Raw genomic sequence first — 26,230 nt, forward strand, 5'->3', positions numbered from 1 at the left:
CATCATCAACACAACGCAGAACATCCCACCAAGCACAACAAACCGCTTTTCATCAATAGGTTATGCGGCCCGAAAGCTCCACCGGCGGGAGCCGATGGGTGGTCTGTCAACTTGCGAGCCCATATTTCTATTGGGAAGGTTTGTCCGCGGGGACGTATCCCATGACTAAGGCGTTGTGTCTCTTGGCCGTAATTCCCATGGAGCCAGAGGTCTGGGAGGCGAATAGGATGAATAGGAAATTGATTACTTGAATGCGGTGCCCCAAAAGATGGGTTCCTAGTGAGTACGTTCCATCAGTCTCTTATGTCCTTTGAGAAAGCGGGCACTACAACTTGCTATCGATTACTCCAAGCCTGCCCACTTCGAAAGGAATTATAGGACAGAGAAACTTCAACCAAGTCAGAACTAGCAACATGACTCCTGAAGCCATCATAACAGAGAAAGTTCCAGTCACGAACAGCCTCAATAAGAGGTTAGTTGACGATGGCACGGACTTCAAGATGGGCGGCAACGCTTGTGTAAGTAAAATCGTGCTCTTAACGCCCTCATCACCATCGTCACCACCGCGGCCCCCCCATGCTAACGCAAAGTGTTTTCACCTCAACAACAGAAGCGCAGCAAACACTGCCAGGAGAATATGGAAACAGTAGCCGGTCTCACGACTCCTCCGTTCTCTTCAGCAGAGATCATCAAGCAGGGAGAAAAGTCTCTGGCGGCCTCGCTCTTCTCCCCCAAGGTCACAGCCAAGATCTGGGGCGTGGCAAAACAAAGCTTCTCATCGGTATGAGAAACTCCCCTATGAGCTGCCGTAAGAATAGACTCCTTCATCTGCTAACGAATATTTTGTTTCGGTGCAAAGTCTTCGCCACCGACCCTTTTCCCGGAGTACACCAAACCAGGCGGCACAAAGTACGTCTACCGCGAACTGGACTTTTGGACCTCGGGCTTCTTCCCCGGGTGTCTCTATCTCCTCCTCGAGCGAAGGCGTAGGCACCCCCATCTCTTGAAACGGCTAGGCTGGTCAGCAGAGGATGAGCCCAACTTACTACATCTCGAGTAACTCCCCCAGATGCCAATATTCCAAAACTTCAATCGACTGACCCGTGCACCAAGGTTCGCCTGTAAGTGGTGGACAGAAACCCTCCACCCCAACGCAGAGCTCAAGACGACACATGACCTGGGCTTCATGATCTTTCCCTGGGCACGACCCGCGTGGGAGCTCTCGGGTGACCGCAGATCCTTCGAGACGGCTTTAACGGCAGCTAGGTCGCTGTATAGCCGGTTTGACGCCACCGTGGGATCCATCCGGTCGTGGGACATCTGTGTAACGAAGCGGTACAAGTTCCTGGACCCGAGTAAAGACTTTCTCGTAATCATTGTAAGCACCACCTCGCGACTACCGTCAACACTCTGTGAATTGTATTATTAAACGGAAGCCAGGACAACATGATGAACCTCGACGTGATCTTCTGGGCTGCTTCCCAGCTTGGAGACGATGACATGTGGAACGCGGCTGTCAAGCACGCCGAAACGACGAGGGAGCACCACATTCGCCCGGACTCTTCCACCTTCCACGTTGTCAACTTTGACCAGGCGACCGGCGTGCCAAAGGAAAAGATTACAAATCAGGGATATTCTGACACGTCCTCATGGTCGAGGGGACAGGCGTGGGCTGTCGCCGGATTCGCGCAGACTTATGGCTGGACACGGGACACATCTTTCCTCGATACAGCCATCTCTTGTGCGGACTATTTTCTTGAGCAGCTCCCTTCGAGCGGGATCCCGCCGTGGGACTTTGCTGCGCCCAAAGACATAGCACAACCTCCGGATGTCAGTGCCTCCATGATTGCGGCGTATGGCATGTTGCTCATTCACGAGGCTCTGACGGCGCTTGGAAGGCCATCAACGTACCTGAGAAGCGCCATCGGTCTCAATCGCGCTACCTGTAACAACCACATCAATAGTGGCGGATTCTATGTGAAGTCTCAAAGGTCGATCGATACGGTCGAGCACGGCACGGTGGTTGAAGAAGTAGGTTGGGAAGTGGAAATGGGGGATGAGCCGGAGACCATATTGAATGGGGCAACCATCAACAACTACGAATTTGCGCCGCGAAGGTGGGCAAACCACGGACTGGTGTATGCTGACTACTTCTTTCTGCTGGTGGGGAACAAGCTTCTGGAAATGGGCGTCCCAGAGTTGTTAGACGAGAACAGGTCTTGAGCATTTGAACGCGGAGAATGACTGAAGTAGATTTAGAGAGTCTTGTGTGATGAATTATTCGTAAATGATGTAAATATGCATCTTTAAATCTGAGCTTATAGAGCCAATGGATTATGTTTATCGTCATCATTCGCCTGCAGATGCGTTAACTACTCTTTCTCTGCTGCCCCCGAGAACATACTGATTCGCTGGTTCGGCAAGAAGGAGTAGTCCAAGTAAGCGTTGAGATCCTCAAAATCTCCAACTGGGTGATGTATGTTGTCATGGTTATTTACAACGCCGACGTCGACGTGATCGTATCCATTCGCGTGGCTTGGCATTATCGCACCGCCAGGCGCTGGTGACGGCATGGCCGTCGGGCCTCTGCTCGTACTTTGCGCATGGAACGCTATCGGAAGCGGAGGAAATGCCAGAGATATACTGTCAGGGGATGCCTCTTGTTCAAAGTCCATGGTAGACGTTCCAAGGCCGCCGACAAAGGGCTCTTGGCCGGTGCCTTGACTCGGCGAGAATGCAATATCTCGATGATTCGATCTAACACGAGACACCCCAGGAGTCCTTGGGTTATCTCCAGTCGGCAGGGAGATTGTGTCTGGACGGGCATCATCCGAGTAGACTGCCTGCCGTATGTCGAGCATTCCCCTGCCCTGATGCAGCGCTTGAACCAGCCGGCCGGCAAATTTGGATGCTAGGTTGTCGGACACATCGCCAAGACCGTTCCATCTTTGAGCTATGATGTTAAGACTGTTTACTAGTGAATCAAAGCCATCCGGAAGAGCAACGTTGTAGTAGGTTGAATGGGCCAGAAACATTCGTCCACAGATGAAGAGGCAAAACGCGAATTGTGGGCTGATGACTTGCTGCGAATCTTGTAGAAATTTCTCTGCAATGATAGCCACCTCTGTTGCGGCAGCCATGCACGTTTCGGCACTAGATGCTGAAGGTAGTCGTATTCCAGTAGCTTGCCATTCGGGCAACGGATAGGCGACGCCCTGATGAAGCAGCACTACGCTCGAATTGTGCGTCAGGTGAGCGAGAGTGAGATTGGGGTCCATGATGCCGTCCACGTTGAGAACGCATGCCTCCCGCCACTGTTCGGGAAGGAATATTTTCCACCTGTAGGGTGTCAGTGTCTCTCTCGATTTCAATGATTACTGGAAGACTCACTGTACGAGACGCAAGTCAAGTTGTTTGAACTTCATCAACCAGACTTGAATCTCGTGTGGCTTGGAGACATCAATAGCTTGCTGAAGAAAGAAGGACGTCACCAGACTAAGACTCTCGGTGGCTTCGATGCAATACGCAAAACCTCCGAGTGAATCCTGAGCTGCCTCTTCTAAACGCGCGGTAGGAAGGGTTCCACTGGAACCGCTGGACTGATCAGCTACACCGAAATATGGTGTTGGGGTTTGGAGCGGTTCTCCATTCTCCCAAAGCGCCCCTTCGCAGGGTAGACGTCGTTTCACGTCCGCGCTGGTGAGAGAAAAGTTCCAACCTGTTGCGACACTGCAGAACCTGTCCATCAGAAAGATATTCCAGAAAACTCGACGCCTCTCTTCTCGTTCGCTCCAGCTTCGACATAGCGGCAGGAATGCCATACGCTTTATGAGATGCTTCGCAGCCGGTGGTTGGTCTTCGTCTTCGACACTGAGCTGTAGCTGCTCAACTGTTCGGGTCATGCTACCAACGATAGACTAGAAACACGTAAGTATGGACGAAATGTGAGGCGACGTGCCACTAACCCAAGCGGATGGACCTCTGCCACTGCCAATCTGTGTTCATTGATCAGCTAAGTTATTTGAACTTAACTTGAATACATATTCGGGACTGTACTCACGGTGTCAAAAGCAATTATTGTCAGAGCTTGAAGATTCTCCACTGAGAAGGACTCCATGCTGTTCAGTATCACAAATTGCCGACATCTTCGTGCCCTGCGTGTCTTTTCCTCATGCAGTCCTAGGCGGGGATCTTGGGAGAATCTTGCGCACAAAGAAACTATGGCATGAAAGATGGTGTTGAGATGGGGACGTTGGGCTGGGTCCTGCATCCTCTCCCGAAATTGGCGCACGTGAAGCATAGGAATCCAGGGGTGAATATTGGAAAAGTAAATATCGACAAGAGCGTCCATGAGGTCCAGCTCTGGTAGTAGGTCTGCTTCGGTCATGGGATCGAAATTGAGACTTGTTCGCGCTGGCTTTTCCGTCGCCTTTTCCGGAGTGGCAGTGTCTTTCGTCGGAATGGTTGCAAGTGTTGTCAACGCAGGCTCTCCACCTTCGGCCAGGGTTGCGAGAGTGTTTTTGAGCGCAGTCGTTCTCTCGCTGAGCGACACATTCGAAGAGTCGTCTTGGCTTGGACTGGGGGCATTACGGCTGGCTGCCGAATTCAAGCAGTTGAAGACCTGTTGCCACAGGACTCCTTGACCTAGGAACATGTTTTCGAGCGTGGCTTTAAGCAGATATCAGCTTCATGATAACATTTTCAAAGACTCGCCAGACGCATACCGACTCTCTGGCTGAGGTTCTCAACGGCACCAGTGCGTAGTCCCGGTTTTGATCTTCTGTCATCGTATACACATTCTACATCTGGATATGGAATTAGGTGAGCTCCTCATTGGCGTCAGAGCAGAGACTGACTGTATCGTACACATGCTGAGCAAGGCTGCCGCCTTGAGCATCTAGCCTTCTTCTTTCGACAGGATTGACAGCTTAAGACGTCGTATCAGCATGAATTGGTCGATTGCGCCGTGGTCAATTCGGGAAGTATCTCACGCGGGGCCTTCAGTATCCACGCCATTCGCTTGCGCACTTGAGTTGGTCCGCCTCTTCTTGGGTCGGGGCTGGCTGTCTTCCTCGCCGCCTGAGCGACCGGACAGCGCCTCGTCGTCGTCTTCGAAGACCATCGCGCATACAGGAACTGCAGAAGGAGAAAAAAAATCAAGAATGAGGAGGGAAATTGAAGGATGCAACGACGGGAATTTCCTTCCCTCACATTCTTTTCCAGATCATGGCAGGAGCTATCTAACTGATTCGTCCATCTCCCGTCACTATCCAAACCAAGCGAAGGCGCCGCTGTCGCAAGCCACTTTTGGGGATCATGTCGGGGTAAGACCTGAACGTGGAGAAGGTGCATGCGGGGAAGAACTAGGCATCCCTCACAATAACATGCCACTGGACCGCTAAAAGAAGCCACTATGGAGGGGATCCTTGACTGCGAGCCTGTTGATCGTCGCTGTAACCGTTACTTTTCCTCGTCTGAACGCTTCTGAGACTGTAATACTACAGCCGTAGAGGCCGGATGAACGACTTGACCATGAGCATTTGAGGGGTTGAAAGAGACATCATATTCTTAGATCTTGACTCTAGCTTCACATGGCATGAATTGTCCTTATTCAGATCAAATTTTCTCACTTAATGCTCATGGTAGTAACAGCAATTGGCCGGGAGTCAACATAGGCGCGAGGTATGGAAGATGCCTCCTTAAAAATACGGATAAGCAAGTAATCTCGACAACCTCGGATAGTCAAAATGACAAGAGGAGGCCGGGGAGCTTAGCGTAACCCCGAATTTTGATCTGTCTAGTCTCAATCAGAGCCTTCTGCTGTTACACTAATGCATAGCAACGCCCCCGCTGACGATCTGCCCGCCGACCCCAGCTCCGGGCGCGGGCGAGGTCCCGGAGACTGCCCCGAGCAGACATTCCGCCCGCAACATTTGCCCCGGATCACCATCAGTCCACGTTTTTGTTCCCTAGGAGCGTCTCTGACTCCGTCGTTCCGGGCTCGTGAAAGCTGGGGTCCCCAGAGTTTCAATATTGGTTGCATATAGAGGCTTACAATCCAGGGAAATCCGGGGTAAGCCATGAGACAATATCAAGCAGCCTCAGTTACAATAGGTCTGAAGAAGAACAACTCCATTGCACTGCAGCAACCTGAGCGCCGTACATCATGAAGCAGGGTCATACCGATAAGGAAACTGGCGACAATGCCATCGCGCCGGCACCTTCTCATGTGGCTTATGAGCACCAGGAGGGAGACAAGTCGGTGAGTTTACTCCTTCAGTATCGCAGAACCATGGCTCAGTCGTAGAAGGGGAGGGTTGAGGGTGACGTAGGGGTTGGGGAGCTTTCGACTACCATGTATTTCATATGGAGATAGCATTCGGCTGATACACCCCACAGGCCAACGGATATGCTGATGCTCAAGCGATCTATGTTGACGACAAGACAAGCAAGGAGCTTTTCTGGACAATTAACAGACGAATCCTGGCTTGTATGCTGGGCACATACTTCTGCCAGTCCCTCGACAAAGGCACCCTTGGCTTTGCCTCCATCATGAACATCAAACAAGATGCCAACCTTGTGGGCCAACAGTTCAGGTAAAACAATACCTTCTATCCGTAACCGGGAAAAGAAGGTTTCGAAGAGCAACAGCTTACTTTCTGTTAACTAGCTGGCTCGGAACCATTCTGTATATGGGTGTTCTCGTTGGAGAGTACCCGACCAATTTGCTTCTGCAGAAACTCCCCGTCGCAAAATATCTCGCCGCCAATGTTTTCTGCTGGGGCATTGTAATTGCATGCTCGGCTGCCGCCAAGAACTTCACAGCCTTGATGATTGTCAGATTCCTGCTCGGAGTATTTGAGTCTTGCGTCCAGCCGGCTTTCATCATCATGTTTGTCAACCCTAGCCGCCTGAATGGTAGACAATCCTGCTGACACAAAACTTATAGGACTTCAATGTGGGTATGTAGTTACCCTGTCTCTAGCTCCAGTATTCCTCCTGTCTTGTTAACAAAGAAACTGCAATTCAGTACACAAAAGGAGAACAGTCAATTCTGACTTCCCTGTGGTACTGTATGAGCGGAGTCCAACTAATGGCACGTCTACATCCTTCCAAAGGCCTGAAGCCTCCACAACACTCGACTAACACAAGCAACGTAGATCGGTGGCATCATCGCCTGGGGGGCCTCTCACTACAATGGTCATGAGATCAAGTCATGGCAGCTTTTGTTCCTCGTCCTTGGCGTGGCGACCTGCGCCTGGGGCCTCTTCATCGGCTGGTGGCTGCCCGACTCGCCCATGGCGGCCAAGTGCTTCAACGAGGACCAGAAGCGCCTCATGGTTGAGCGTGTGCGGGCCAACGAGACGGGCATTCAGAACAAGACGTACAAGCGCTACCAGATGATCGAGACCGTCACCGACCCCGTCGTGTGGTGCTACGTCATGCTTCAGGTCACTTCCACCCTCATCATTGGCGGGCTTGGCGTCTTCTCCAACCTCATCATCTCCTCGTTCGGATTCACGTACCTGCAGACGCAGCTCTTGAACATTGCACAGGGTGCCGTCACCATCATTGTCATGGTTGGCAGCGCGACCTTGGCTACTTGGTCGAGGCAGACTGCCTGGGTCATGCATGTGAGTAAAAGCCAGGAATTGCTCACTGTAAAGAGCCGAAGCTAATCCTTCTCTCATGCAGGGATGCACAATGTTAGTAAATAACCGTTCGAAAGGAAATACGACGCAATATGCTAACATCTAGAATAAAGTCCCGCCATCATCGGCACAGCCATCATCTACAGCATCCCACCCAGCACTAGCAATCGCATCGGTCTCCTCATCGCCTTCTACTGCACCCAATTCTACCTGGCCGAGGGCAACCTCATCTTCTCCCTCATCTCGCGCAACGTCGCGGGCCAGACCAAGAAGTCGACGACGCTGGCCATGACCTTCATCGGCTGGGCCGCGGGTAACATGACGGCGCCCCAAATCTTCCAGGCCGCCGACGCCCCCCGCTACCGCAAGGGCTTCACGGCTCATTTCTGCCTCTACGTCCTCTTCAACATCTTCCTCGTCCTCCTGCGCTTCCTCCTCGTCCGTCGCAATATGGCCAAGCGCAAGGCCGCTGCTGCCGCGGACCCGGCGAGCATGGCGGCCGAGGAAGTTGAACAGGACGTCGGCAAGGCCGGGGCTGTCGGGGCTAATGACGAGAAAATTGAGCACTCGAACGCGTTTGCTGATATGACGGATAAGGAGAACCCTGACTTCAGATATGACTTCTGAGCAGTGTATCTAGGCTTGAGTGATCTGGCCTTACATCGGCCTTATTTCCGGATGGCATGGTGCAGTTCAGGAGAATACCGTAAGGTGCGTGGTTCGAGACGCAAAAGCGTGTGGAGGTGGGTGATTTGCCATTCAATATATTACTCTCATTTCTACTACTGCTACCATAGCCATGTTGGCTTTCTCATTAGCTTGAGGTATTTCGCTCTCTATCTTTCCTCAAATACCATCCTTTGAGAGGTTTGTAATGGGACAACTGATGTAGTAATTATAAGGACGACGATTGTGTGTTGACCGACAACCTATTCTTCCAGCTTAGCTGGTTAAGATGTGTTGACACGGGGCAGACAACGCTGGCATTGCGGACTTGATGCTCAGTGTTCAATATTAGTCACCCAGTTAGATAAATTACAAAATAGTCATATCTATCTACATCCAATGCAACTCGTAGTTGAAGCGCCACAAGCCGTTAAAATGTCTCACCATCGGTTCCCGCTTTTTGCGCCTCATCACACCCCTGTCTCGTGTCAGTTGCCCTTAGTCGAGAAAATATCGCGGCCCTCCACACCTCACCCACGAACTTGAGTACAATTTGCGCCACCGCTCACATCCAAGGACATCCACTTGGAATACGATCTGCCCTGATGGTCTAGCGGTATGATTCTCCCTTAGGGTCTTCACGACACGTCTGGGAGAGGTCCCAGGTTCGAATCCTGGTTAGGGCCCAATTCTTTTGCCGATTTGAGAACCATGCGTTTTGTAGTGACGGAAATCGAAGAGAGGGCATTTGGGACAATTTTGGCAACGTTGTGGTTGTCGGTGTGTGACCGGAAGTGGTACGTGCGCATGCAGTTGTTGACTTTTGAACTCCTTTCCCCCTGGATTTCTTCGGATTATCGGATTACATCTGAGTCTTGTTTGCTTATCATCTAAGCACAACGTATCGAAGTGCCGGGCTGCGCCGCTGAAGAACATGAAGATTTTCCAGTTTCAGGGCGCGGTGATAATCTGAGGTGTTGGTTGTATAGATCGGCATTCTCAGCTCGCTGCACAACTTGCGTCTCATCTATCCATGCTGCCTCAAGAACCACGGGGAATATGATCGCCTGGTAGCGAACCGTGACATCGAAACACTCCGGAACAATCAACAAACAAAGACCACAAACCCGAGAATCAGAGGCATTTCAATTGACGAATGCAAGTACCGGCTCAGAAGTTGCCGGATAATGAAAGTGGAAATGGAACTGCACGCTGTTTCCAGGCTCGTCGTGCGCACGTTTCCTGTTGATTGCACCATGAATCGAAAATGAAATACCAGACGACGCAAAAACGGAACGGAACGGCATCGCACCGCAGGATGGACGAAACGACAGGCATCGAACATCCACGGCAATGCTTTCCACTCGGATAGCACGCCTTCTCAGTGGGTGGAACCCGGGCTCTTTTGTCGAAAGGCCAACAAGACCAGACTGTCTGAGGTCTGCACTGTCCCTCGTTCAAAGGGTTGGGGAGTTCTCTCTTGACAGGTCTGGGCGTCCAAACCAGCGGGAATTCTGAAGAAGAAAAGTCCGAGAGTTCTTCCATGCAATCCAGAGGTGCATTGCGGGTATATGTTGATATGTTAGGGATGCATATGCAGTCTCTATACTATGTACGCATACAGAAATGCGTAAAGAGACAGAGCCTCATTACGGATGCTCTAGGCAATCATTGATGTGAAAATGGTAATTCGACACTGATTATGGTTATCAAACTCTGATGAAAGACAGAGGAAAGAAAATAAAGGGAGGGTCCGAGTCGCTAGCGCCCCAAGATCCCTGGCGTCGTTCCCGAGGAACCACAACTGTCTGATCACAAGCACCGGCGACCACCAGTCTTTTTAGTCGCACATCTCCGGATTACCTTATCATGGAAAGCGTTGGTGGGGAAGCGTCGAAGCGCCAGACATGGTTCGGCAGGTGAGCCAAGAGGTTGGAAATTGGGCGGTAATGTGGTGCCACCGTACCACCGCAGTCTTGAGTCTATGAAAAAGGCGAGACCATCGGGCTGGAATCTAACGGGATCGTGCCACGACGAGGGGAGGGGGGGCTCCTGTCAAATTCGGATTTCGCTGGCAGGGAGGGCTCATAGCCTCGGGCGGCGGGCCTGAAAGTGAGGTGTACACGGTAAGGGAAGGATTCTGAATCGGTAGAGTGCTCCGCGGTGCCCGGAGCTTACCTTGAGCAGCACGCTTTCGTACGAGTGCCAAGTGGGAGCCGGCCGACCTATCCTTTGAACAGGACAATCTATCCGTAGTATACTCCGTACTCCGAAAGATAATTATCACTACGTAGTAGTAACGACTGTATTCGAACTCTGTACGGAGTAAGTTGTCGGGCTAGCCGGCACAGACTGTGGACACAAGAGGCCTTCGACGCGTGTTATAGTGGTATTCGCTATCGAGGGTTGTGACATGTCTCGCGTTGCCGCGTCCACTTGGTGAGCATTTGAGCTCTTGGGGTGGTTCCTGAATTCGTCCCCTGTTTGATGATGTAAGTCGAGGAGGCTTGAGTGTCTCGAGGTCTTGGGAGGACAAACCGTTGGGCCGCTGAAGTAAGCGTAACAGTAAGGTGCTTTTTCCGCAAGGTACCTGAGTGTGGCAGGCATGAGCCATGCTTCACCACGTGAAGATGTAAGGGAAGAAAATGCTACGTAATGTAGCGTTCCAGCGTATGGTTGGTGGGTGGTGACTTCTCTCAGCGTTCCAACCTGCTAGTTCTCTGGGTGTCTGGCAAGGGCCAAGCAAGGGCCAAGCCAGGTACCGAAAAGTGACCAAGCCTCCAAGGAAGGTACGCGCAGCCCTAAGCCATTGGCTCAAACGGACGACCACCCCAATCTGGCGACTCTTGGACGATTCTGGTGTTGTGATTGGCCACGATCCCAGTCCCCAGCGCCTGCACGGCTTCTCGATTGGTGCGTGCCACAGCCGCCTGCATGAGGACGCCCCTCGATCCTGAAACGCAGTCCGTCAGGGAGTCGGATTCATCGCGACCTCCCTCAGCCCTCTTCTCCCCCCTTCACAGTTTCTTCTCTGCTGTTGTCTCGATCTCTTCACACGGCTCCCTCTTGCTGGCTCACTGGGGGCAACAAGGCCCCCAAGGCACAGTGTGGACGAGCAATGGGCTGGTCCCAAGGTGTTTCTGGTGCGTTTCTCATCCTCGCGTCTGCTGTTCGAGCCTTCCAAGACGGACGAGGGGCCCTGACCGCCCGCCAATAAGGTACCTAAGGTAAGACTAATGTACGGATACGTAACCAAGTAACCGCGCTCTCTCGAGTAGTCTCGAGTCTCGATACAGCGCCCCCTCGCCTGACTGATTGAATCTGGCGATTCTCCTCTGGGGTCTCCCTTGCCTGCGCAGGTCTCGTCCGAGACAGTATTGTGGACCCCCCTTACCGGCTGCTCTCCCGCTCCACCGCCCACGTCCCATTCTCCCATGGACCCAGTGGAGAGAGAGACTCAGACCTCGTCTCTGTTGCACTACGAGGCATCTCTTCTCCTCTCCTCCCACTCCTCAGTGCTGTAGTCGTGGTTTTTCATCTGGAGGGTGATTTTCGGTCCATCTTCACGTTCTTCTGTACAATCGTTCACTCCAACCTTATTCCCTTCTTCGCGACGGCTTCGTCGACTTCTCTCTTTTCAAAAACCCTTCCTTCTCGTGTGCTCGTCCCCGCTGGGTGGTGGAGGTTCCGTTATATTTTTGCTGGTCGAAGACAGTCCTTACCCACCGACACCAGCGATACCGACGACACCGACGAACGCATACCCGCCGATTTTTTCCCTATCGATCACCCAATTCTAGACACAAAGAGACGCCGGACGTCAAAATCAAACATCAATCTCTAAATCGCAAAATCTAAAAACTATTTCCAACAAGGAGGAGGATTCTTCGGAAGAAAAAAGAGGAGGAATTGCAGCACGAAGGAGCAGCCAAGTCTCTCCGAGCGACATCTTGGTTCTCGGGTCTCTAGGCTGCTCGGTTTCATCGAAAAGCTTCAGCCATGGCGAACAAAGTGCTCATGACCTTCGTGGTCGCCGACATCGTCTTCGTCATCACCGGTGCTCTGCTTCTGGGTTTCACCCTCATCAACCAGAACCTCATCAAGGAGGCGCCAACGGAAGGAACCGAGGCTGTTATGCGCTTGCTCACAGCTCAATTCCCACTGACAGGTACGACGACGATCCAAGAGGATGTCACTTACGTGACGGAAGTGAGCTAGGGAAAATATCGAACATCGTGACTGACTTGACTTATAGCCGGTATTGCCAATGCCGTCTTCATCTTCGTTACCTTCCTCTCCACCATCCCCGGCATGATCACGCCGACTCGTGGCTGGCTCAAGATCTCGGGCTACCTGACCACCTTCTGCGGTCTCTTCAGTCTGATTCTTGGTGTTTACCTCTGGGTTCTTACTCTCACCACCAAGAACGACTTTGGCAAGACGTGGAACGTCCAGGACCCTCGTGTTCAGGAGCTCATGCAGACTGCTGTAAGTGACCTTTCTTCTACTCTCAAGTATCATCACCAATGACTGACGCTCGACATCAGTTTAAATGCTGCGGATACTTCAACAGCACTTCGCCCGCCTTCGTCACCGACGCTCAGTGCCCGAGTCCCGCCGCCGCCGCCCTGCAACGCGGCTGCGCAACCCCGATCACGAGTTTCGCCAACATCTTCGTCGACAACATCTTCACTGCCGTCTTCGGTATGGTCGGTATCGACGCCATGCTCATTGTCACCATCGCCATGCTGCTCAAGGATCGCAAGGAGCGCGAACGTTACCGCCACATTGACGAGAAGGCTGGGTACCGCGGTTTCTAAGCCGGCGGCTCAGCTTTGGTTGTTCAGGGCAAAAAAAGCCGCTGGCTCGAGTTGGCGCCAATTTTTGTCTTCTCTCTCTCGCTCGGGAAGCCAGCCTCTTCTCGAGAACTCCTTTTCTCTTGAACGTGCGGCAAATCTGGAGCGAGCAACTGTTCATGGTCTCCTTTCTCCTGGACCGGGGAAAAGACTGAATCGCCTCACCCCCGCCGCGGCCATTGATTGGTCTTAATCTTGTTCCGATTTTCTTTAGACAAAGTGGACAGGCAGAATCAATAACTTGACCCCCCCTTTTTTTCTGCGTTCCGCAGAAGCCCCTCGGTCTTCTTCCCTGTTACGAGGAGACACCGGGGTGGTGTACGAATCTAAACGCATGGAAACGAATTTTCGAACGGAGATAGTCGAAGCGACAGGTCTTTTTTTGTGTGACGGCCAACATCTCTCTTACCTCTTTCTCTCTCGCTCAGTGCCTTCCTTGCCGACGAACCCCCTTATTTCTTGTTTGTGCGGACACCATATATAGATTTTTAGTGTTGATTATCTCTGTTCTGTAAAAAAGGGGGGAACTTGCCCTGAAAGCAGTACCTGTTTTTTCAAACTTTCTCTTCTTTCGCTCGATGATTAGTGACTGGTGACTGAACATGTGGACTCGAGTGAAGTCGATGGGAGGGCGTGAGGTGTGTAAGAATAGGGGGAGGCTCAGCTCCTCATGTCGGCAAGGACGGTTTATGCTGTGGTTATATTCCAGGGCGGAGGGAGATGCGTGTGTGCATATATATAACAAGTTCGGTAGTTCATTCTAGTGTGAGTACGCCACTACGCGCCGGATCTATTTGTGACATGAACGACCTTGTATATTGAGATGGGCCAGGGCCCCAATCTATTTGTTTGCAGCCCCCACGGATTCAAATAAACAAGATTGCCGATCATGGTTGGTGAACCACAGATGGCAAGTGCCAGATTGACTAGCCTACGGACAGAGTGTCGTACGGAGACGGGGGATTGGAGGAGCCGGAAATAGAAGAACTCTTGAGATGTATAGTGTAAACACGCCAAGCGAAACCCTGTTGAGAGATGATTGGGAGGCAACCGGAGCTCGTATGGCGGAGGAAGGGAAAGAGGCCGGTTGAGGATTTTTGGGAGGTAGGTTTGAATGGGATTAATCACCTGGCCAAGGTTGACGGACGAGAGACACTATGATGGACGGGAGGGAGGGCAGAGAAGGGCGGACGTCATGCGCTGGGTGACCCCACAATGTAGATGGAACGAGATAAACGAGTTGGATCATCTACCCGGATCAACGGCGGGTAGGGGGGGCGACGGCCACGGCCTTCAACGACACCAGTTTACAACTCTGACTCAGCGTGGAGTACCGCGTCACCCGTCAACATCTATCTCGATGACACGCGGCTTGGGGTGATGTTTTTGTCTGTCTATTGCTGCGAAGCCGAGTATCCGAGTTTTGTATCCGTATGAATGAGAGAACGGGCGCGGTGAGTACTCGTGATGCATGGTGTCTATGGAAATGTCGTGTCAAGTAGAGCCGACCCGGTCTACTCCTCTTTCTCTCTCTCGCGCGCGCGCGCGCGCTGAGTGAACTCCTCATCTCGTTTGACGCTGGAGCAGCAAGCAGACAGGTCGGTCCACGGCATGGACTTCAACTGTAATTCGCGTACAAGGAAGAATAAAAGAGGTCCCGCTTTTGGATAGGTGTGGCACTTTATTGAAACCTCGCCGGATGCTGGAGACCTACCTCGGTTTTTTTTTCCTTCTTCTTCTTTTTCCTTTTTTTCTTTCTCTTTACATATATTCATCGGAATCAAATGGAGTATTCATCTCAACAACTTTTATTGAATCGCCTCCTGCCGACTGTTCTCACACAAAGTGGCGACGATAGTTATTTGATATCTCCCAACAGACAGGTTAAGACCCCCCCCCCCCCGGGGGCCAAATGACGTTAAAAGTCTCCGAGTCAGGATGGGATGGTCCAAGAGTACTATACAACAAGCCGCTAGAAAGAAAAGAAAGTTTACCTGCACCGTCGCTCTCCCGTCAATTAAGTGCGATAAATATAGTGGCTCTCTGACTCGGACAGTACATGGACGAGAATGAGCCCATGTTCTCTCTCCGATCGGACCAGATCGAGAAAGGCCGATGACAGGCTCGCGGATGTTGCGTTATGGCACATTCGTTAGTCTTGAAATCTATGTGGTGTTGACATGAACGACGCCCATGGCCCACTACCGTAATGATCCCATGTCCAACTGTCCAAGAAGAAAGAGAGAACGAACAAAGGCTCAGTTTTGTAACACCACTTACATTGACCGTGCACCCAAAACATGACAGCTGTCTTTTGTTGGCCTTCATCCACTTCTCTACATTCTTAGAGATAATCTCAACACTCTGGACAGGACGCTCATCAGACAAAGACAGAAAGATGATAGCGAATGGAAAAAAATAACCAAGACAAAGTGTCTGCTCGTAGTAGACAGCTGACCTAAAAAAAAAAAAAAAAAAAAGAAGAAGCATGTTTTAACCAAAGTCAGCTTCGACCATCCGATGAACCTGTCTCTATGACCTCTCTGTGCTGAACGAGGTCATTGATCAAGACACGTTGACGACAGGTGCTCCCGTCAACTATATCAGACAAGCAGATCATTCAAGAATCAGATATAACTCGTACTGCTGGCAATTGTCACATGTCTAAGTAATCGCTATTATGCTCACATAAAGAAGCAACGGGGTCTCTTGATAGAAAAAGGAAAGAAGATGTTTAAAAAGGGAATAATGACGTGACAAGTGTTCCAATACTCATACAGGCGAATCATCATTCGGCTGCCGGTCCCGCCCCCTATCCTGGGACCCGTCGCGTCCGTCATTGCCTCCACTACCACCAATATCCCTCTCCCCTTCCCCTTGCCCCGTCGTCGGCGGAGGCTCGTCTCGGAATGCAGGCCACACACTGCCGCTCCCGCTGCTACCCGGTGGATTGCTCGCGCCGTCGTCTCCTCTGTCAGGTCGCCACCACTTGAGCTTCCATATGCCGCCCAACGCCTCTTGTAGTGTGGGCTGACTGCTGCTCTGACTCTTGCGCCGACGGCGGGCCGTGAAGCCCGGAAATCCCGTGGATTTACGTCGCCTCCTACCCGGGCCGGGCCGGCGTGACGAAAGGGACTCGGAGCTGGGTCCCGCTTCTGAGGACGAAAAGAGAGGATTACCGCTACCGCTACTTACGCCACGGCGGTGCGGTAATAGAGAGGTAGATTCGGTGAGCTCGCCAGGCATAGTGCTGGAGCGCCGGCGCGAGATGGGCGGGCTGGACGTGTCGCGGTCTTCGAGCTCGCCCCAAATTTCGGCGCGCTCTTGCCATCTCCTGCCCGTCTTCTTCCGCTTCGGTGTCGGTGTCAGCGGCGTTGTCTCGCCACTGGCCACGTTAAATGTTGAGTAGGTTGTAGCTGGTAATGGGTCATCTTCTTCGTGGAGGCTGTAAAGATCATCGCCGCCCAGAAGGGACTCTTCTTCATCTTCTGTGTCCTCCACGAGGCCAAGTCCTGGTGCCAAGGATGACTGGCCCACGCCCGGCGTGTGCTGTTCGTCGCTGAGTCGCCATGACAATGCCAGCACACCGGCAAGTAGGATGACTGTCCCCAGTGCAATGAGACATGCTCGTAAGGGGTTGATCTGGTCCGTCTGCTTAAAGTATATCAAACCGTCCAGGATCGCAATGATGTTGTAGATGCAGAAAACCATGGGGTATAAAACCGAGGTCGAGACGAGCTTCAGGCCACGGTGTAGGTAGTATAATTGACTCAAAGCCAGGGTGACCAGCGCCAGCACGAGGACCCACGCCTGCCAGTGAATAAACTGGTTATTGCCGTCCGCGATCGTCTTAATGATCAGCTCAACAGCCGACTTGGCAACCAACAGCGAATGCGCCGAGAGGATGCCACTTATGGCTCCGTAGGCGAGGCCGCGGACGAAGCGGAATCTCGAGTTGAGTGACAGGCTCGTGAAGTGGTCGAGGCAGTCCACACTGATGGCTATTGATAGGACGAGGAAGGCCTGCATGATCATCCATACCACAAAAGGCTTCCGACCGAGGAGCTCGAGCAGCTCCTGGAGGTTGTGTGCAGGCGCGGGAATGGCACCAAAGATGGCGATCAGCACGGCGCCGGTGCAGACGAGCAGTGTGCCCCATAGCGACCACCTCGTGAAGGGTTCGTTAAGTATAAGGGTAGCGCATATCGAGTTGAAGACGAGGCCAGAGGCCTGCAGGGTTGAGAGTACAGGGAGAGGAAGGGTCGAGATCTGGACGGAGCTACCGAGCAGGTTTGCGGCGATGAACATTCCCATCCCCAGCTGCCATTTCCCTCTCCGATACGGTGGCCGACGTATTTCGTGTGGACCCTTTTCGTCTTCGAGAATGTGTGATTTTCGTTGGAGCGTGAGACCCAGGCTCTGGACGCTCGTGGACAAGAGACCAACGATGATTCCTATCTGCGCGAGGGGCAAAATACAAAGTTAGCGACGGCTTTTTGGTCGTTCAGCGAGCGACAGAGGCGCAAAAGGGAGGCAGATGCGTACGGCGATTGTCCCCCCAGGGGAGATGCCGCCGAGGGACCCCATTGCACGCGCAAGGAGCTAGCCGTCGGTCATCTGGCGGCGGTCGAAGTTGAAGCAGCGGCGGTCGGTCTCATGGATTTATTGTCGTCCGTTGTTTTCTGTATCCGCGCAGCCGTGTGTGTCGTCCCGCCGGTATCCTAGCGGCACGTTCTTAAATGTGCAGCGTCTCTTTTCGCAATAAGGACCAGATGAAATCGACTCCGGCGGCGGGACGGAGGGAGGGGGAATCGAACGCTTCGGCAGGATGGAGAGGGCGGGACAGGTACCGGTGCAAACGAGGCGTCTGCGATTTGCTTCGACGTTGAAGATTGGAGATGGTGTGGTTAGGTAAAGTTGTCCGACGGGTTGTGTCTCGCCACGCTTGCGAAAATGGTGACTTTGGTGTCGCTTCCCTCCAATAGCCGCCAAGAGAGAGCTTGCAGATGGGTTTCAAGTTCGGATGCGCGTCTAAATGGAAGCGACAAAGTCGGAACGTCAGAAGGTAGGTACTCCGTCTTCCAGGCCGGCTGTCCTCTCCGAGAAATTGCTGGTTGCGTAAACCTGACCAATGCAGCGTTATAAAATACCGAGTTTCCACATGGCCGGAGTCGGTGAACAGGTCTCTGGTGTTAGATGATGGCTCAGCTCGAAACACCAGACAGACGTACGTTCGCTATGCACCGACGCAATGGCCGCTCTCTGTTCCCATCGGTGTAGGAGAGGGTCGGGGTGGTCTGGCCAGGACGGAACTAGGAAGGGGGAGATGCCGACTGCACCAAGCAACCAAGTCACCAAGCACAAGGTACGGTCAAGCACAATAGTGCAGCAGCAGCAACCCACATCACACATCCCAGTGATCTCAAGGTAGGTACCTCGCCCGCAGCAACCACGCAGCAAGGGACTCCCGCCGCTCTCCACCTCTCCAGGTGCCGCCTGCATTGCATTATTCAGTTCAGGTACTCCGCGTCTAGCCCCTTTGCACCTTTGCCATGCGCTATTTTGGTAGGCGGTGAGGTAGCTCAGCTGGGTGCATGATTGTGGTGGGTGAGGCAGCTGTTCCTCGGGCAATCGTCACCTGACGTGACCGGATTATCTTATCGCTCCTTTCCCTTCACCTGCCCGGTTCCATGGCGGAAGGTGAGGTCTGGTGGGCCTTGGGGCTGATAGGCCTCGCCAGCCTCCGTGATGTCACAGCTTGAGAAGGAAACGTGGCTGGAGAAGTGGACAAATGCTACCAGTATCTTAGCAGCCGCACAGACCAGATGTGGCACAGGTGCAATCTGAGCCCCTTCCCGTATCGCACCCACCCAGCCAAGCAAGCAATCTGTGGCTGACGGGACGGATGGATACCTGCTATGTGGTTCCTGAAGCTGGGGGGGCCGAACGCCCAGTGATGCGCTTGCTGCGCGGCTCAGAGCACCTTAGGTAGTCGTAGTAGGCCTCGTCAAACAACAGCTTCATTCAACCACCGCAATCCGATCCCGATTCTCCCCCTCCCCCCATCGCGAGACTTCCTCCCGACGGGCTCCCCACCAGCTGCTCTCTACATCCCACGCGATATCATCATCGCCCGTCGTCCTTTCGTCTCCGATAAACCTAATTGATTCAACAAAAGTCGCTCACGCAGCCGCCCCCCCAAAAACCGCCCATCATGTCTCACCAACCGTTGACGGACGACCAAGTAAGCCCCTTCCCCGTCCACGCCTCACATCGCAAACATCGTAGGGGCTCAAACCGAATATCCCGATGTACACGAACGCACACGAGAATGAGGGGGAGATGGAGATAAAGATGGACAGACGCAGCCCGGCTAACCAGACATGGCGTGCACCAAACAGGTCGGTCAGGAGCTCCGCAAGATGACCGCCTTCATAAAGCAAGAAGCAATGGAAAAGGCCCGCGAGATCGAAATCAAGGCCAACGAAGAGTTCGCAATCGAAAAGTCCAAGCTCGTCCGGCAGGAGACGGACTCCATCGACGGCCAGTACGAGAAGAAGTTCAAGCAGGCCCAAATGTCCCAGCAAATCACCCGCTCCACCGTCTCCAACAAGACGCGGCTCAAGGTCCTCGGCGCTCGCCAGGAGCTCCTCGACAACATCTTTGAGGACGCCCGCAAGAAGCTCGCCAACGCCACCAAGGACAAGGGCAAGTACCAGGCCACTCTCAAGAACCTGATCCTCGAGGGCCTGTACGCCCTCTCCGAGCCCGAGGTCGTCGTCCGCGCACGGAAAGCCGACTTTGATGCCGTCAAGAAGGCCATCGACGAGGCCACCAAGGAGTACAAGAAGGAGGTTGGCAAGGACACCACGGCCAAGCTCGACGAGTCGGACCCCCTGTCCGCAGAGAGGTACGTGATATTCAAACAAGGATCGGGCAGACATATCACGATGACGTATCATGGTGCTAACAAACGAGGTAGCGCTGGAGGTGTTTTCGTCATCGGTGGAAAGGGCAAGATTGAAATCAACAACACATTCGAGGAGCGTCTAAACCTCCTCCAGGAGACCGGTTTGCCGGCCGTCCGAGAGACTCTGTTTGGCAAGAACCCCAACCGCAGATTCACTGACTAAACCACCACCCTTTTCCCATAAGTGCGCCTTGCAAAAACCCTGTATAGCCCTTTTTATCTCCCTTGGGGCTGGACACACTAAACGCTGCATGAAGGATTCCCCGGCGCCTACCCTGTTTCAAACTCCTTCCTGTGGTGTATCTTAGATGCTGTATGATGGTGGCCAACCCTTGGCGTATTAGGTAGTTATCGTTGCAACTACGAGTTCGTTATCATCTTAACCTATTGCCGTAACGAAAGTCTCATCCTCGCTTGAAGCTGGCTCGACGTTGGTATCTATCTCGGACGGCTTGTTCTTCCGAGAATGCACGAATCTTTGCAGAAACTCTTGTTGGCGCCTCTTCTTGGCCGACGACGGACCCTGATCTCCGAATATGCTCTGTGTCGGCGGGCGTTTGGTTCTGACCGAGTATGTCAGACGCTCTCCAACCCATTCGAGCACGCTCTTGGCCTCTGTGCGGGCCAAGTTCGCAGCTCCCGTGTCGTTGATGCCTCGCCAGATGGCCTTGAGACGTTTCGCCAGATCGTCAATGTTACTGTTGAACTCCTTTTCGTAGTCCGAGTCCTCGTTATCATGCGCGAAAGCCCCATCATCCACTGCCATGTCGAGGAGCTGGACCAGAGCCTTCAAGTTCACATAGTCAGTCTTGTTGTTGATCTTGAAGTCACTGTCCTTGACCCGGGCAATGACGAGGCGAAGGCTAATGACATCGTCGGGGTGCTCGTTTGCTAGAGCAGCGTCTCGAAGGAAGAAGGCGACTGCTAGGCGTCTGCGCAGCTCGTGCAGCTTCCGCGAAGTGACAGGCATGCAGATGAGCGGCAACATTCGCAGCGAGGTCTTGTCGAATCCATGATAAAGAGACGAGCAGGTCTCGGCGCACTACGACAGGCCATATTAGCAACAGCATCAACTTGACACCCGGGAGATATACTTACAAACTCATCCCAGGCACTATCCTCGACAGTATCGACCAAGGCTGCCAAGGCATCCTGATGGCGCGTGAGAACATCCACATTCTCGACGATCACCTTGTCAGCTGCCATGCGCAAGAGCATCTTGACAGCGTACGCAACTGTTGCATAACTAAGATGATGTGCCACATAGGAAACCCATTCCAAAAACGACTGAAGAGGTTCCCATTCGTAATCGGCGTAGATATCTCGGCTTTCTCGCACCGGTCGTAGTACCTCGTCTCCTACATGGTCCGCTGCGCCCAATCTCTTCAAGCACTCTTCGAACTTCTGAGACGTGATCAGACGCTTGACCTGTTTGCCATTGGCAGTGACGATCTTGCTGTATTCCTCCCGAAGAACACCAACTCTCTCAACAGCAACCATATCCAAGATCCAGAGATATAATTCGTCCGGAAACCTGACATTAATGGCAAGATTGTTCGGCATCCCCGACATGATGTGTCGGTCTCTGGTACCAGGTTTATCGAGAAAAGACCAGGGACCCTTCGCAAATTTCTTCGGGAACGGAGGAGGTTCATCTAGGCCGTGAATGTCCTTTTTGAAAAAGTACCATCTGGTCCTCGAGGCACCGGCATCCGTTCGTTCCATGGCCCGGAGAGCCTTGTCCGCATCTTCCTCAGTCTTGACACCAGCAATCTCGATCAGCTTCTGGCGAGCTTTGCTGGGACTTTCTTCAACATCCACCATGATCTCATCCTTAGGTGCAGGCTCAGCCGGTCGTCGCGGGCTGTCGAACAGCACATCGTGCCTCCTCGAATGGGCGTCCAGCGTCTTGAAGTCGAATTTGTGCTTCGGCTGGATGGTGAGAGGTGACTTGTGAACCATCCTGGCCCGTCTCTTGGCCTTTGGCGTGCCATCAGGCCTGGGTTTGGTGGGGCCAAGCATGTCGAGATCCGGAAAGGAGTCATCGGACAAAGAACCGTCGTCGTCCTCGTCATCGGACCCTTTGATAACTGCATCCCTCGTGAGAGTCGGACGCTTGTTCGCAGTCGGCGGAGAAGATGGAAGGGCCGGGGAGCTGGGTAGACTTGGAAGTGACGGCAAGCTGTTGGGGGTTCCATCGACTTTCGGATCCCCTGATATATCGCGCTTCGGCGTGCGTTGCAGCTTACCTTTCTGCAATGAGGGTAGCTCGGGCAGATCACCGGCTGGAGGGGAACCTGTTGGGCTCTCGCTGGCTGTCTTCCTGCCTGGACTCTGACCAAAGAGCAGCCTTCGTGGGGTTGTTGGCTCCTCAGGCTCAAGAGAGACCCGAGGAGACGATGGTAGCGATGAGAAGCGGACCTTACGCGGCGAGCCGGTACTTCGACCTGACCGTAGTATTTTGGGAGTTGAAACCCCCTTCGGCGTGCCAGATCGTGACCGCTGTGATCTTTGCCGTAGTGGCGTTAGGCGAATGACACGCCGCATGGCTGGAGACAGAACTGGGGTATCTTGAAGTTCGGATAAGGATGACATGGAGGCATTGAGATCTGATGCCGTGAGGGCAGGCCGTTGGCCGGCTGATGAGTTTGCACCTTTGCCAGGAGAAATTTTGGCGATCTTGAGATTTTTGTTCTCATCGAGGTCTCTGTTTGGCGGGGGATTCTTGCTCATGACCGTTTTCACATCTCTGGCAGGAGCGCGGGTGGACAGGAGCTCCTGGGTTGCTGCCGAGGATTGAGATGCAGAATTTTGAGAGGCCTGTGAGGAGGAAACGGCAGGTGCGGCCTTCGTAACAGCGCGGCCGGCACCAAAAAAGCTTCTGATATCGCGATTCTTGTTCGCATCTGCCTGGGCGGTGTTGGCCGATTTGCGAGCCATGGCGGATGAGAGCAGGCGCCTGCAGCCTTGTGCACAAATCTGACCACGCAAGTGTCTGTCAACCCAGGCTACTAAGAACCCAGCGGGCTAAAGACGAACGTGCCTTTCAGGATGTGTGGAGAGTCGTGATAGAATATTGGTTTACATAATTCACTGAGGTCGGATACAGCTGTAGTTGGGAGGCTCGGGAGTCCGACGCGTGGGTGACGCTTTTCGCGTTGGGCGTGGTTCAAGCAGCATTTAGTGGAGACCACTTTAGGTGTCGTCTTATCTTATCAACCCTTATGTCATCAGAGCACCCCTTTGGAGAGAGGCTCTCTAGAACAATGGAACGTGTGCGGCCATTCTCGACTCCAGGAACATGGATTTCAATAGGTACAAAGCATCAGTTTGGTAATGAGAAAGAAACTCGATGATTCATTTCCCCCCCTCATACTCTCGTTAGGACGGGATCATTCCCTTTTAACTACTGCGTTCATACTCATGGTAGAGGGGTTGGCGTCTCAAACCGCTCGCACTTGGGCAAGCGATGTATGTAGCTGCGACGTTGCTTGTTGATTTTGGTGAGATATTGAACGAACAGTCAACGGTTGACACCTACCAGCAAGCATCCGGGTACCAAAGTGGCAGTCCACGTTTTGTTGCTTCGTTTCTCTGCCAAAGCTCACCTTGGCTGCGGCACATATGAGGCCCGGCGATGACTCGACTCGGGTTAGTGTCGGACGAACAGAGGTTCGGCAACCGTGGGGCGGCGGAGATGATTGCGACGGCGGAAGCTACGGATAACGGGAGTAAAAGGATTTCGGAGGTGCATCAAAAACGGATTTGATCATTCATCACCGCGCAGGAACGCGGGCAGCGGACTGCTCAGCAGTCCACAACCCCGGGCTGTCAATGAAGAGCGGCCAAGAGGACGACCCCGACGATCCCCAGCGCGAACCGTTGGAGACCGCATCCATCCCTCGAGATTTTTTTCGCGGTTTCAGGGGCCGAAAAGGACTCCGGAATAGGGGCCATTGTGGTCCTGGGATATCGTTGCGGTACATGACTGCTTAGTTTAGGAGTTCCTGGGCGACGTGAACAGGTAGTCGTTTGCCGTGTCCCGTCCCTCATTCCCCCTCTTTTTCTCGCACATCCACGATAGCCAGTAAAGATCCTGGCCCTGCAGACAGTCCTTGGCCACGCTGCCCAGACGCTTGGAGCACACTCGAAAACTTGCTGAGTTTGTCATCAGACCAAAAGTTGCTCAGGGAACCCATCTGTAAAGGTAGTGGTCCGGGTCAAAGGTGCATCGTTGAACCTGTTCCAGGACCTTGGGCCGCGATCAAAGCGATCATCCTAGAAGGTTAAATCAGCCTGCGTCCCGTGTAAGCCGTCTGGCCTCCGCTTGCACGTTTGAGAAGGGCTTGCATCAGAGGGGGCGTGGGGATTCCAGCGCGAAGCCACATTCTGTCTCCCGCCTCCCATCTACTGTCCTCCGTCCGTTTCCTTGCGGGAAAAGACTGAATCCCAGAGAGGTCCTGGATTGGATGAGAACAACCTAGTGTTAATCGACGTAGGTACGAAATCTGGCTGTTGGCTTCAGCGGGTTCCGCATCTGATTTTGAGTCGCACAGAATTCTCGAGGCAGAATCTGCGCGACAAACGCGGCTTAGAAGAGAAGATCCTCAGTAGCCACAGCTGCTTACAACTGTTCTGCCCTTTGATGCCCAAGCAAAAGCCCACCTATCGAGCTGCTCATGGTGTGGTGCTTGGCGCGTTTTCTTGGGGTACATTGTGATACTTTCTACTCGTGCCATTCAAGGGCGGCGTCCGCTTGTGAGAACGGCGCGCGAGAGTCTCACTCGTCCCACTCTCGTCGTCCTCGGCGTCAAAATGGGCTCCGTCCGCGCCGTGAATGCGTGGCTATTTAGTGCGTCCTGCAAGCCCCGCGCCCCCCCCCCCCCGTCCTACCTCCGAATGGACATATCGCAAGCCCCGAAGGCCCGACTCTGCATACGTCCCTCCACTTTCTGACTATATCCCAATTGAGATGTATGCGGTAGTAGTACGCTCATTGCTAGTAAATGCGGCAGTATGCCCCCTTGGAATGAACCCCTTCAAGTGGAGTCTCACTCGGAGATAGAACTGCTTGATGCAAATGGCTGGACTGATCAATGGTGCTGACGAGGAGGAGCCTAGAAGGTGAGGCTAGCTGACTGATGTGACGGCTACCTAATGCTCGCCGGCCTGGGTTTAACGACTCTGTTGGCTTGGAATCAGCGTTGACAACGTCGATGTTCCTTGGTGAGCGCTGAGTAGTTCATTCTAGCATTATCTTCCCTGCATCGCAATAGAAGAACACGGACAGATCTGTGAGCAGAGGCGATCCCAGAAGAGGCTGCCAAGGTCTGGAGCAAAGAAGGTTGCCCCTGCCAAAGGTATCAAAGGGGCGCTGAGTGAATGATTGCGTGCCTTCGCAGCGGCTGTAGATTTGTTTCAAGATGCCATTCCCGTGTGGCTAGGACGGTTTGGTCGAGCGGTGCGATCGAGACGGGATCGCCTCCTCGAGGATCTCCTCTCAATGGGTGTTCAGCCTCATGCTTGCCCCCGAACGATTGATCTTGATGTGTGTTTGTATGTGACTTTTTGCTTCTTCCATGCCATTGATGTACCGCTGTCTTGCGCCGTTGTAGTGGTGGTCTGCTACGAATCCCGCGCGAAGGAATTGAGCTCGGCTGGCGAGTTGTTTTCTGTAACTTGACACGACATAGGTACTGAAAAAGCTTGGCTCAGGTGAGGAGCACTAGCAGGCCTGCCCGAGCGCGCATCTCAATCCCGCATGCCTAACAGGCCCTAGTGCAACAGGCGCAAAGATTCGCGATCCGTCCGGGCGCCGTGGGTACGATGCAACCCTGAGACCCGTCGACCTCCCACTTCCATCACGGGGGGCCTGGCCGATGGAGTGTCGTCGCTTGCTATTTGAGGTGTAAATGAGATGGGATATGGAGCACACGGCGACCCGGAGCCAGTGAGCCCGGGATGGCATCGGTGGCTCGTAAATGAGGCGTCAGTTCTGGTGCTCCGCCAGTCATCAAGACAAGACTTGAACTGCCCCTCTGGGGGCCATCTGCGTGCTCCCCCCTGGCTGGCACATTCTTGGCCAA

General features: G+C 53.2%; 7 protein-coding genes across 7 annotated transcripts; 4 read left to right on the forward strand and 3 right to left on the reverse strand.

Moving 5' to 3' along the window:
- Positions 1-413: 413 nt before the first annotated feature.
- On the forward strand, positions 414-2,223 carry CCOS01_01392 (unsaturated glucuronyl hydrolase; the record flags this gene model as incomplete). Its single annotated transcript, XM_060449588.1, has 5 exons — positions 414-518; positions 611-781; positions 860-1,056; positions 1,114-1,378; positions 1,441-2,223. The coding sequence occupies 5 exons, from the start codon at positions 414-416 to the stop codon at positions 2,221-2,223; spliced, it is 1,521 nt and encodes a 506-aa protein (XP_060321026.1).
- Positions 2,224-2,372: 149 nt separating this feature from the next.
- Positions 2,373-5,122, reverse strand: CCOS01_01393 (uncharacterized protein; the record flags this gene model as incomplete). Its single annotated transcript, XM_060449589.1, has 7 exons — positions 2,373-3,339; positions 3,391-3,917; positions 3,966-3,995; positions 4,061-4,668; positions 4,725-4,805; positions 4,869-4,927; positions 4,992-5,122. The coding sequence occupies 7 exons, from the start codon at positions 5,120-5,122 to the stop codon at positions 2,373-2,375; spliced, it is 2,403 nt and encodes an 800-aa protein (XP_060321027.1).
- Positions 5,123-6,166: 1,044 nt separating this feature from the next.
- Positions 6,167-8,279, forward strand: CCOS01_01394 (allantoate permease; the record flags this gene model as incomplete). The annotated part of the gene is made up of 7 exons (XM_060449590.1): positions 6,167-6,262; positions 6,400-6,596; positions 6,671-6,892; positions 6,950-6,962; positions 7,161-7,634; positions 7,696-7,706; positions 7,766-8,279. 7 exons carry the CDS (start codon positions 6,167-6,169, stop codon positions 8,277-8,279), a joined length of 1,527 nt encoding a protein of 508 aa, XP_060321028.1.
- Positions 8,280-12,317: 4,038 nt separating this feature from the next.
- CCOS01_01395 (tetraspanin) lies at positions 12,318-13,138 on the forward strand (the record flags this gene model as incomplete). Its single annotated transcript, XM_060449591.1, has 3 exons — positions 12,318-12,486; positions 12,574-12,806; positions 12,866-13,138. 3 exons carry the CDS (start codon positions 12,318-12,320, stop codon positions 13,136-13,138), a joined length of 675 nt encoding a protein of 224 aa, XP_060321029.1.
- Positions 13,139-15,946: 2,808 nt separating this feature from the next.
- Positions 15,947-17,761, reverse strand: CCOS01_01396 (uncharacterized protein; the record flags this gene model as incomplete). The annotated part of the gene is made up of 2 exons (XM_060449592.1): positions 15,947-17,632; positions 17,720-17,761. The coding sequence occupies 2 exons, from the start codon at positions 17,759-17,761 to the stop codon at positions 15,947-15,949; spliced, it is 1,728 nt and encodes a 575-aa protein (XP_060321030.1).
- Positions 17,762-19,388: 1,627 nt separating this feature from the next.
- On the forward strand, positions 19,389-20,307 carry CCOS01_01397 (V-type proton ATPase subunit E; the record flags this gene model as incomplete). The annotated part of the gene is made up of 3 exons (XM_060449593.1): positions 19,389-19,418; positions 19,576-20,084; positions 20,157-20,307. The coding sequence occupies 3 exons, from the start codon at positions 19,389-19,391 to the stop codon at positions 20,305-20,307; spliced, it is 690 nt and encodes a 229-aa protein (XP_060321031.1).
- A 216-nt stretch (positions 20,308-20,523) lies between these two features.
- CCOS01_01398 (uncharacterized protein) lies at positions 20,524-23,084 on the reverse strand (the record flags this gene model as incomplete). The annotated part of the gene is made up of 2 exons (XM_060449594.1): positions 20,524-21,186; positions 21,243-23,084. 2 exons carry the CDS (start codon positions 23,082-23,084, stop codon positions 20,524-20,526), a joined length of 2,505 nt encoding a protein of 834 aa, XP_060321032.1.
- Positions 23,085-26,230: the final 3,146 nt, after the last annotated feature.

The sequence above is a fragment of the Colletotrichum costaricense genome (assembly GCF_030867565.1).
Source record: "Colletotrichum costaricense strain IMI 309622 chromosome Unknown Scaffold_1.1, whole genome shotgun sequence".
Classification (NCBI taxonomy): Eukaryota; Fungi; Ascomycota; class Sordariomycetes; order Glomerellales; family Glomerellaceae; genus Colletotrichum; species Colletotrichum costaricense.